A 12,311-nucleotide genomic window follows, 5' to 3' on the forward strand; every position below is an offset into this window, starting at 1 on the left:
TTTCAAGTCAATAGTACAGGGAACTGAAGATTCAGAACATGCAGCAGAGGAATTACACAGAAAAAGCTGGGCATTCAAAACACCCAGTGAAGAAGGACAGACTGGCGTTTAAACGCCAGCCAGGGTACCTGGTTGGGCGTTTAACGCCCAAAAAGGTAGCATTTTGGGCGTTAAACGCCAGAATGGATACCATTCTGGGCGTTTAACGCCAGGATGGCACTAGGGGGAAGATTTTGTTTTTCAAATCAATTTTTTTTCAAGTTTTCAAAGTTTTTCAAAATCAAATCTTTTTCAAATCATATCTTTTCAATCAAATGTTTTCAAAATCAATTTCTTTCCTTTTTCAAAGATACTTACTAACAATTAATGATTTGATTGAACATCTCAAAGTTTGTTACCTTTTCTGTTGAGAAAGGTTTAAATGTTTGAATCATATCTTTTCTTGTTAGGCAAGTCATTAATTTTTAAAATCAAATCTTTTTAAAAATTGTTTTCAAATCGTATCTTTTAAAATTGTTTTCAAATCATATCTTTTCAATCATATCTTTCAAAACCATAACTTTTCAATCATATCTTTTTAATCACATCTTTTTCAAAATAGTTTTCAATCAAATCTTTTTGATTTCTAAATTCAAAATCTTTTTCAAAAATCACTTGATTTCTTTTCCACTTTGAATTTTCGAAAATTATCAATCAATTTTTCAAAATGTTTTTAACATCTTTTTAATTAATTTTCGAAAATTCTCTTCCCCTCATCTCACATCCTTCTATTTATGGAGTACCACTCCTTCTTAATGCACAATTCGAACTCCATCTAATTAAAGTTCGAATTCTTCTCCTTCTTCTTTCTTCTATTTTTCTTTTCCTCTGACACCTCAAGGAATCTCTATACTGTGACATAGAGGATTCCACATTTTCTTGTTCTCTTCTCTTTCATATGAGCAGGAGCAGAGACAAAGGCATTCTTGTTGAAGCTGACCCTGAACCTGAAAGGACCTTGAAGCGAAAGCTAAGAGAAGCTAAGGCACAACTCTCTATAGAGGACCTAACCGAATTCTTCAAAGAAGAAGAAGACATGGCAGCCGAAAACAACAACAATGCCAACAATGCAAGGAAGGTGTTGGGTGACTTTACTGCACCTACTCCCGACTTCTATGGGAGAAGCATCTCTATCCCTGCCATTGGAGCAAACAACTTTGAGCTTAAGCCTCAATTAGTTTCTCTAATGCAACAGAATTGCAAGTTCCATGGACTTCCATTGGAAGATCCTCATCAGTTTTTAGCTGAGTTCTTGCAAATCTGTGACACAGTCAAGACTAATGGGGTTGACCCTGAGGTCTACAGAATGATGCTATTCCCTTTTGCTGTAAGAGACAGAGCTAGAATATGGTTGGACTCACAACCTAAAAAAAGCCTGGACTCTTGGGAAAAGCTAGTCAATGCCTTCTTGGCAAAGTTCTTTCCACCTCAAAAATTGAGTAAGCTCAGAGTGGAAGTCCAAACCTTCAGACAGAAGGATGGTGAGTCCCTCTATGAAGCTTGGGAAAGATACAAACAATTAATCAGAAAATGTCCCTCTGACATGCTTTCTGAATGGAGCATCATAGGTATTTTCTATGATGGTCTCTCTGAACTATCCAAGATGTCTTTGGATAGCTCTGCTGGAGGATCTCTTCATCTGAAGAAGACGCCTACAGAAGCTCAAGAGCTCATTGAAATGGTTGCAAATAACCAATTCATGTACACTTCTGAAAGAAATCCTGTGAACAATGGGACTGGTCAGAAGAAAGGAGTTCTTGAGATTGATACTCTGAATGCCATACTGGCTCAGAACAAGATATTGACTCAACAAGTCAATTTGATTTCTCAAAGTCTGTCTGGAATGCAAAATGCACCAAGCAGTACTAAGGATGCTTCATCTGAAGAAGAAGCTTATGATCTTGAGAATCCCTCAATGGAAGAGGTGAATTACCTAGGAGAACCCTATGGAAACACCTATAATTCTTCATGGAGAAATCACCCAAATTTCTCATGGAAGAATCAAGAGAGACCTCAACAAGGTTTCAATAACAATAATGGTGGAAGAAACAGGTTTAGCAATGGCAAGCCTTTTCCATCATCTTCTCAGCAACAGACAGAGAACTCTAAGCAGAACCCCTCTGACTTAGCAACCATGGTCTCTGATCTAATCAAAACCACTCAAAGTTTCATGACTGAAACAAGGTCCTCCATTAGGAATTTGGAGGCACAAGTGGGACAGCTGAGTAAGAAAATTACTGAACTCCCTCCTAGTACTCTCCCAAGCAATACAGAAGAAAATCCAAAAGGAGAGTGCAAAGCCATAACCATGGCCGAATTTGGAGAGGAGGGAGAGGAAGTGAACGCCACTGAGGAAAGCCTCAATGGGCGTACACTAGCCTCCACAGAGTTCCCCAATAAGGAACAATGGGAATCTGAGGCTCAAAATGAGACCATAGAGATTCCATTGGACTTACTTCTGCCTTTCATGAGCTCTGATGAGTATTCCTCCTCTGAAGAGGATGAGTATGTCACTGAAGAGCAAGTTGCTAAATATCTTGGAGCAATCATGAAGCTAAATGACAAGTTATTTGGAAATGAGACTTGGGAGGATGAACCTCCTTTGCTCACCAAAGAACTGGATGACTTGTCTAGGCAGAAATTACCTCAAAAGAAACAAGATCCTGGGAAGTTTTCAATACATTGTACCATAGGCACCATGACCTTCAAGAAGGCTCTGTGTGACTTAGGGTCAAGTGTGAACCTCATGCCTCTCTCTGTAATGGAGAAGCTAGGGATCTTTGAGGTGCAAGCTGCAAGAATCTCACTAGAGATGGCAGACAACTCAAGAAAACAAGCTCATGGACTTGTAGAGAATGTTTTGGTAAAGATTGAAGACCATTACATCCCTACTAATTTCATAGTCCTAGAGACTGGGAAGTGCATGGATGAATCCATCATCCTTGGCAGACCCTTCCTTGCCACAGCAAAGGCTGTGATTGATGTTGATGGAGGTGAACTGATCATTCAAGTGAATGAAGAATCCTTTGTGTTTAAGGCTCAAGGATATCCCTCTGTCATCATGGAGAGGAAGCATGAAGAGCTTCTCTCAAATCAGAGACAAACAGAGCCCCCACAGTCAAACTCTAAGTTTGGTGTTGGGAGGCCACAACCAAACTCTAAGTTTGGTGTTGAATCCCCCACATTCAAACTCTAAGTTTGGTGTTGGGAGGTTCCAACATTGCTCTGAGTATCTGTGAGGCTCCATGAGAGCCCTCTGTCAAGCTACTGACATTAAAGAAGCGCTTGTTGGGAGGCAACCCAATGATTATATTTTATATATTTTCTTTTGTTATTTTATGTTTTTTGTAGGTTGATGATCATAAGAAGTCACAAAATCCATTGAAAAAGCAAAAACAGAATGAAAAACAGGAAGAAAAATAGCACACCCTGGAGGAAGAACCCACTGGCGTTTAAACGCCAGTGAGGCTAGCAGTTGGGCGTTTAACGCCCAGTCTGGCACCATTCTGGGCGTTTAACGCCAGAAAGGGGCACCAGACTGGCGTTAAACGCCAGAAAAGGGCAAGAACCTGGCGTTAAACGCCAGGAATGGGCACCAGCCCGGCGTTTAACGCCAGAAATGGATCAAAACGTGATTTTGAATGCCATTTGGTGCAGGGATGACTTTTCCTTGACACCTAAGGATCTGTGGACCCCACAGGACCCCCACCAACCCCACCACTCTCTTTCTTCTTCACCCATTCACCAATCACCTCAATACCTCTTCCCCAAAAACCCCTCTCCTATATAAACCCTTCTTCACCCCTTCATTTTCACACAACCTAAACACCACTTCTCCCCCTCTTTGGCCGAATACAAAGCCATCCCCTTCTTCCTCATTTCTTCTTCTTCTACTCTCTTCTTTCTTCTTTTGCTCGAGGACGAGCAAACATTTTAAGTTTGGTGTAGTAAAAGCGTTGCTTTTTCGTTTTTCCATAACCATTTATGGCATCCAAGGCCGGAGAAACCTCTAGAGAGAGGAAAGGGAAGGCAAAAGCTTCCACTTCCGAGTCATGGGAGATGGATAGATTCATCTCAAGGGTGCATCAAGACCACTTCTATGATGTTGTGGCCTTGAAGAAGGTGATCCCCGAGGTCCCCTTTTCACTCAAAAAGGGTGAATATCCGGAGATCCGCCATGAGATCCGAAGAAGAGGTTGGGAAGTGCTTACCAACCCCATTCAACAAGTCGGAATCTTGATGGTTCAAGAGTTCTATGCCAATGCATGGATCACCAAGAACCATGATCAAAGTGTGAACCCGGATCCAAAGAATTATCTTACTATGGTTCGGGGGAAATACTTGGATTTTAGTCCGGAAAATGTAAGGTTAGCATTCAACTTGCCCATGATGCAAGGAGATGAACATCCTTACACTAGAAGGTAGGGGTGGGCATGGTTTGGATTTTTTTAAATCCAAACCGGATCCATTTCAGAACCAGATTTATGGTTTATGAAACCAAACCAGAACTGGATTGAAGAGAGAAACCGGTTTTAAACCAGTTTGAAAAAACAAAAACCGGTTTTAAACCGGTTTTAGAATTTAAATCCGGTTTTTACTTATAAACCGGTTTTAAATCCAATTTTACATATAAAACCGGTTTTTTTTAAATCCAAATCTAAAATCCAATTTTTTTTTTAAAAATCCAAATCTAAAATCCAGTTTTAAATCCGGTTTTTTTAAAATCCAGTTCTAAAATCCGGTTTTTTTTAAATCCAAATCTAAAATCCGATTTTTTTTTTATAAAATCCACTTTTAAAACCAGTTTTTAGAAATTTAATTTTCAAACCATAATTTTTTTAAAAGTAAAAATTAATAGTAAAGTCATTTTAAAGTGTATAGATTCATTACAACTAGAATTTGGTTCTTTATAAATCTAATGACAATAGCTAATCTATATAACATTTAATAATTCTCAAGACATCAAAAAAATATCACCAAAAAATCTCTCTAAAACAACAACCACAAAGTATCAAAAGATGCCAAGTTGCCAACAAAATCATCAAACAACCACAACCTTTGAGGAAAATATATCTGCAAATAACAAAATATACCTTTGTCATTTTAAAACAAATCTTTGAATGAAAGTATTAAACCAAATGAGAATATTAAGCATACCTAGTCATCATCAAGATTATCAATTGATGCCGCCATAGAACAAGCACCATCATTAGAGGAAAATATATCTGCCAAGGGAATCAAATTAATTATCAAGTCTATATTCAACAACTTTTAATTGGTAACTAATACCTAAATTCTAAAATAAAAAGATAACAAAAATAAAAATAAAATAAAATAAGAAGAAATATGAAACAAATTTTATACCTTGATCAACTTGTTGAAGAACTTCATCATCATCATCTAAAGCAGAGAAAAGATCTTCCTTAAGCCAATCTCCTGTGCAGACTAAGGCTTCTACCATTCTAGGTGTTAAGGAACTGCGGTATGGATCGAGGACTCTTCCTCCAGTACTAAATGCAGACTCTGAAGCTACCGTAGAAACAGGTATAGCCAACACCTCACGAGCCATATTTCCAAGAATTGGAAATCGGGTTGAGTTGACCTTCCACCAGTTTAGTATATCAAACTTATGGGAGTATGGCTCACATTCTTCTTGTAAATATCTATCAAGTTCAGATCTTGTATTTGTTCTGCGACCGGTTGCTTGCAGAAAAAAGCCCATGCCATGAAGATCGGTATTAATGTTGTTGGCTTGAACATCTTGCGTATCAGCTTCACTTGCTTCCTCAGAACTTTGGTATTGCTGATAAAGCAACTTTATGCACTTGGACAACTTTGACTTCAATTCGCCTCCTTTTTCTTCTCCAAAGAAGTAATCCAAGAAATAATTGACATACTCAATCTTTTGCATTGGATTAAGTACGATAGCAATCAATAACAACATATTCACCGAATCAGGATTGCCCCAATACTTCTCATACTTAACCCTCATCCTTTCTGCCATTGACATAGTACTAAAATCAACAGAATCACAAGAATGACGAATAAATCGTCCAATTGCAAATACTTCCTTCATATACATATCACTGGTAACATATAAGGCACCAGAAACACGTATAGTGGCATCATTGAACACTCGCAAAAATGGTACAATGGACTCAGCATACTCCCAGTCTGAATCAGAAGGAACACCTCTCCTTTTTCCTCCATTCATCTCTCCTATATAGGTATTATCTTTCAAAGCAAGCAACTCAAATGCTTTGCGATGCTTCAAAGCTACCTCTAATATTTGATAGGTAGAGTTCCACCGAGTCTCAACATCCATGCAAGGCAAGCCTTTATATTGAATTTTTTCTAGTTCAACACACTTTTGAAATCTACTAGCTCTTGACGGAGAAGATCTAACATACTTTACTGCACTACGAATCCTCAAGACTGATTCATCAATCTCTTTCAACCCCTCTTTTACAATTAAGTTTATAATATGTGCACAACACCTCATATGAATAAATTCACCATTCAAAATAATGCTATTCCAAGAATTCAATCGCTGCTTCAGATATTTAATTGCAACATCGTTAGAGGAGGCATTATCAACTGTCACACTAAAGACCCGATTCAAATTCCAATTATTTAAACAAGATTCAATAGTTGCTCCTATAACCTCTCCTGAATGACTTGTCACTTGACAAAAATTAAGTATTTTTTTATGTAATTTCCAATCCAAATCAATAAAGTGTGCTGTCAAACTCATATAAGTAAAATTTTGAATTGAAGTCCAAGTGTCAGTGGTTAGACATACTCTACCACAATTTGCCGAAAGAAAATCTTGCAACTTCATCTTCTCTTCAGCATAAAGAGCTCCAATGTCACGTGCTAATGTAGTCCGTGAAGGAACTTTGAATCTTGCTTGTAGGGCATGCACAAATTTTCGGAATTTCGGGCTTTCAACGAAGCGAAATGGTAGCTCTTCCCCAATAAACATTTCCACAAGTGCCCTTCGAGCCTCCTCTTGGTCAAATTTGGAAGCACTTGGTGAATTTAAAACACCACGCTCATCTATAGTCGGTGTGGTCGTTGTTTTTCTTCTTTTGTTTGAATCATTATTAGGATTTTGCTTGCATCTTCTCAAATGACCACCCATTGAGCTGGTTCCATTTCCATATTGTATTAAGCTACCACAATATTTGCATTTAGCCTTCTTCTCGGTAGCATTCTCTACATCAAAATGATCCCAGACAGCTGACCGATTCTTACGAACACCTGACAGTGGAGAAGATGGTTGAATGCTAGCGGACATCCCTGCTGCTTCAATATTACTGTTTTCAGTCATCTTGCTCTGCATATAAAGCAAGGTGTACATAACTCAAAATTTGGTGCCAAACATGCTAAAATTAACACAAACTAATGCATGTTCATATATCTCGCAAAGAAAATACGGCCTAAAGATTATGAAAATTACTGTCCTGTACCTCAAAACAGCAAAACAAGACAGCAGCAGTGTTTTATATCAACAAAATTAACCTATCAACGTATAAATTAGTTGTTTTATTGTCACTTCTCTTCAATTTGTGCTAATTTGCTTTATATCTTACCTTAGAGTTTTCAATGATCTAATCATATATAACTAAGCACAATGCTAGAGAACAATGCTATTTGATTTTGGCACAAAAATTAGAACATACTATACATACTAACAAATAGGCTTATTAGATATACAAAAAGTAAAATTAAGAATAAATCTTGAAATCATCATAGCTTAATTTTACAGCAGTGTAACTTTTGCCCCCAGCATATGTATAAATCTCAAAAATGATTTAATTTTTACCAAAAAAAAAAGTTTAAAAGTGAAGGGAAATAAAATAAAAGGTTATGTACTTATGTTAGGATGCATGCACATGGCGGTTGATTTTGGTTCTATTATGTTGACTTTCAGTCATTCTTTGTGTTCAAGTAAAAAAAAGAAGAAAGGGACATGAAGAAACCATTCTTCAAATGTGACAGTGTAATTGGCTAAAGATCAAAGCAAATAAAAGCACAATTAATGTGAATTGCAAAACAAGCTTAAACAAACCACTTTAAACAAATTATAGTACACTTTAAACAAACCACTTTAAACAAATTATAGTACACTTTAAACAAACACACATTGAATAAAACCAAATTAAAAGCTTGAGAAAAAGTAAAAAGGCTAATGTTAGAAGCAGAAAAACTTCACTGAAGCTAGCAAGAAAATAGTTTCGGTTTTCAACAAAATTGCCCCCCAAAAGAAAAAAAAAACAGCATCATGCCTCCCAAAGAATAGCACTCTCTAACAAAATGCACTAACTTTGTTCTGGTTGTTCTGGAACAGAGAACTAGAGAACTAGAACAGGGGCTATTGCCAAGAGTGAATGCTACTCTAAACTTGATTGGTTTGAGAAAAAAAGCATTGACTGTACAATGGTAACAATAAATGACACTACATTAGTTTCTAGCTATATAGTCAAATATAAGTTGGAGATAAAAACCTAAGATTATACAAAAAGTACCGAAAGAATCATAGTTGTATTCTTCTCTTTGTTTTTTATTTTAATAATAAGATTCTTTTATAGTTCAAAAAGAAAAGGATACAACAAAAGGTTTCATTATGAAGAATAATTTGCACTAAACTAAAAGCTAATATATAGCAAAAGTTCTAATTAGAAAGAAAAATCATGCTTCTAGACTTACCAATAGTGTAAAAGTTAATCAAGCCAAAAAGCATATTGCAAAACCATATAACCTCTGCTCATAAACAGAGAGCTTATTAGTCCAACAGTTCACAGATAGAAAGCTTACCGAGTGAAAACAACAAAGGTTTTAAGATGACAAAGATTTCCAGTAAGGAAGAAAACTAGGGGAGGTTGACTCGTTGACACATAATGACATGTTTCAATACAAAATTAAAAGAATACAGAAACAATAGCAACAGATTAGGATAAGTCAAACATCAGCTTAAACCATAGAGTTAATAGATCCACAACTCCTGTGGTTCTAATGGGAAAAATCAACAAAATTGGTGCTACATTGCATAAAGTCCTAACAAACCAATCTCCCACAATAAAAGTAATCTGAATGGGAAACAAATTCATTATTCAAAAGTCCTGTATATGTAATTCTTGACCCAAACAATAATATTCATCACCTTAGAAACACAATCCGTCAAAATTATCTCTGCTTAGTAACAAAGTCACATCTTACAACACAAACAAGCCTCAAAGTTATACTATACCACTCTTATATAACCTGTATAACTCATAAGTATTCATACCAATAACAAAAGTACTGCATTCATGACTCATCCAGTTCATAGATTTCCTAAGAAATATTTCCCAAAGCATTTTGGTGAAGATATTCATAATCAAACTTAATAAAATAAAAACCTGGAACAGAAAACTAGAACAGGGGCTACTGCTTGTTCTGCTTGTGCTGGAACTGCTTGTTCTGGTTCAGTTTCACTAACTTTGTTGTGCTCCTTGGTGGAAAAACAAAATCTGCACATTCAATCCATTGAAGTGAAGAAGTCAGTATACTCATGAAGGAACAAAACAGAACAAATCAACAAAATAGAAAAAACCTAGATAAAACTCAGAACTCAGAACCAAGGGCAAGGAGGAGGCTTACCTCAATTGATGAGCATGAGCTCCGGCGAGCCACCAACGAAAGAAGAAGAGAGCCAAACAAGAGAGAAGACAGAGTCACGAATGGGAGGTCGAGGCAGAGAGAGAGAGAGTCTCGAATCAAAGTGAAGACTGAAGACTCGAAGAGGTAGAGACCGACGAACCACCGGCGAGCTCCGACGAGAGGCAAAGAAGAAGAGATGTTGACGGTGGCGAAGAGAGGATTTGTCGAAGAGGATTTGTGGAAGAGGAGAATACTCAAAATTAGGGTTTTTTTTTAAGATTTGGATCTTAATTTGGATCTGGATCTGGATCCGGATTTAAAACCGTTTAAATGGATTGGATCAAAAACCAAATTATAAAATAAATATAATTTGGTTTGGATTTTTTTTGGTTTAAAACTGGTTTTTTTAAAATGGTTTGGTTTGGATTTGGTTTAAAATCCAAAATTTGGATTTTTTTGCCCACCCCTACTAGAAGGGTCAACTTTGATCAAAGGTTGGACCAAGTCCTCTCAGTCATATGTGAAGAGGGCGCACAATGGAAGAGAGACTCAAGAGGGAAGCCGGGTCAATTGAGAAGGCATGACCTCAAGCCCGTGGCTAGAGGATGGTTGGAGTTCATTCAACGCTCAATCATCCCCACTAGCAACCGGTCCGAAGTTACTCTAGACCGGGCCATCATGATTCATAGCATCATGATTGGAGAAGAAGTGGAAGTTCATGAGGTCATAGCCCAAGAACTCTACAAGGTGGCGGACAAGTCTTCCACCTTGGCAAGGTTAGCCTTTCCTCATCTCATTTGTCACCTCTGTTATTCAGTAGGAGTTGACATAGAAGGAGACACCCCCATTGATGAGGACAAGCCCATCACCAAGAAAAGGATGGAGCAAACAAGAGACCCCTCTCATCATGAGATCCCTGAGATACCTCAAGGGATGCACTTTCCTCCACAAGACTATTGGGAGCAACTAAACACCTCCCTAGGAGAATTGAGTTCCAACATGGGACAACTAAGGGTGGAGCACCAAGAACATTCCATCCTCCTCCATGAAATTAGAGAAGATCAAAGAATCATGAGAGAGGAGCAACAAAGACAAGGAAGAGACATTGAGGAGCTCAAGCACTCCATAAGGCCTTCAAGAGGAAGAACAAGCCGCCATCACTAAGGTGGACCCGTTCTTTAATCTCCTTGTTCTTTATTTTTCTGTTTTTCGAAAATTATGCTTTATGTTTGTCCATGTTTGTGTCTTGTGATCATTAGTGTCTTAGTGTCTATGCCTTAAAGTTATGAATGTCCTATGAATCCATCACCTTTCTTAAGAATTGTTCTTAATTAAAAAAGAAAAGAATTGCATGAATTTTGAATTTTATAACAGTTTAATTATTTTGATGTGGTGGCAACACTTTTGTTCTATGAATGTATGCTTGAACAGTGCATATGTCTTTTGAATTTGTGGTTCATGAATGTTGGCTCTTGAAAGAATGATGAAAAAGGAGACATGTTACTGAGGATCTGAAAAATCATAAAAATAATTCTTGAAGCAAGAAAAAGCAGTGAATACAAAAAAAAAAAAAGAGAAGCAAGCGAAAAAAAAAAGAGAAGCAAGCGAAAAAAAAAGAGAGGAAAAAGAAAGAAAAAGAAAGAAATAAAGTTGTGATCCAAGGCAATAAGAGTGTGCTTAAGAACCCTGGACACCTCTAATTGGGGACTTTAGCAAAGCTGAGTCACAATCTGAAAAGGTTCACCCAATTATGTGTCTGTGGCATGTATGTATCCGGTGGTAATACTGGAAGACAGAGTGCTTTGGGCCACAGCCAAGACTCAATAAGTAGCTGTGTTCAAGAATCATCATACCTAACTAGGAGAATCAATAACACTATCTGGATTCTAAGTTCCTAAAGAAGCCAATCATTCTGAATTCCAAAGGATAAAGTGAGATGCCAAAACTATTCAGAGGCAAAAAGCTAAAAGCCCCGCTCATCTAATTAATACTGATCTTCATAGATGTTTTTGGAGTTCATTGCATATTCTCTTCTTTTTATCTTATTTGATCTTCAGTTGCTTGGGGACAAGCAACAATTTAAGTTTGGTGTTGTGATGAGCGGATAATTTGTACGCTTTTTGGCATTGTTTTTAGTATGTTTTTAGTATGATCTAGTTAGTTTTTAGTATATTTTTATTAGTTTTTAGTTAAAATTCACTTTTTTGGACTTTACTATGAGTTTGTGTGTTTTTCTGTGATTTCAGGTATTTTCTGGCTGAAATTGAGGGATCTGAGCAAAAATCTGATTCAGAGACTCAAAAGGACTGCAGATGCTGTTGGATTCTGACCTCCCTGCACTCGAAGTGGATTTTCTGGAGCTACAGAAGCCCAATTGGCGCGCTCTCAACGGCGTTGGAAAGTAAACATCCTGGGCTTTCCAGCAATATATAATAGTCCATACTTTGCCCAAGATTTGATGGCCCAAACTGGCGTTCAAAGTCACCTACAGAAATTCCAGCGTTAAACGCCGGAACTGGCACCTAAATGGGAGTTAAACGCCCAAACTGGCACCAAAGCTGGCGTTTAACTCCAAGAAGAGTCTCTACACGAAAATGCTTCATTGCTCAGCCCAAGCACACACCAAG

The 12,311-nt window shown here is 37.5% G+C and overlaps 1 protein-coding gene and 1 non-coding gene across 2 annotated transcripts; both read right to left on the reverse strand.

Annotated features, from left to right (window-relative positions):
* Positions 1–1,480: 1,480 nt before the first annotated feature.
* LOC130954837 (small nucleolar RNA R71) lies at positions 1,481–1,584 on the reverse strand. The gene has a single exon (XR_009076431.1). It is a non-coding gene; the product is annotated as a small nucleolar RNA R71 (small nucleolar RNA).
* A 3,612-nt stretch (positions 1,585–5,196) lies between these two features.
* On the reverse strand, positions 5,197–7,372 carry LOC130980051 (zinc finger BED domain-containing protein RICESLEEPER 2-like). The gene is made up of 2 exons (XM_057903653.1): positions 5,404–7,372; positions 5,197–5,264 (listed from the first exon to the last, which is right to left on the reverse strand). The coding sequence occupies exons 1-2, from the start codon at positions 7,370–7,372 to the stop codon at positions 5,197–5,199; spliced, it is 2,037 nt and encodes a 678-aa protein (XP_057759636.1).
* Positions 7,373–12,311: the final 4,939 nt, after the last annotated feature.

The sequence above is a fragment of the Arachis stenosperma genome, chromosome 1 (assembly GCF_014773155.1).
Source record: "Arachis stenosperma cultivar V10309 chromosome 1, arast.V10309.gnm1.PFL2, whole genome shotgun sequence".
NCBI lineage: Eukaryota > Viridiplantae > Streptophyta > Magnoliopsida > Fabales > Fabaceae > Arachis > Arachis stenosperma.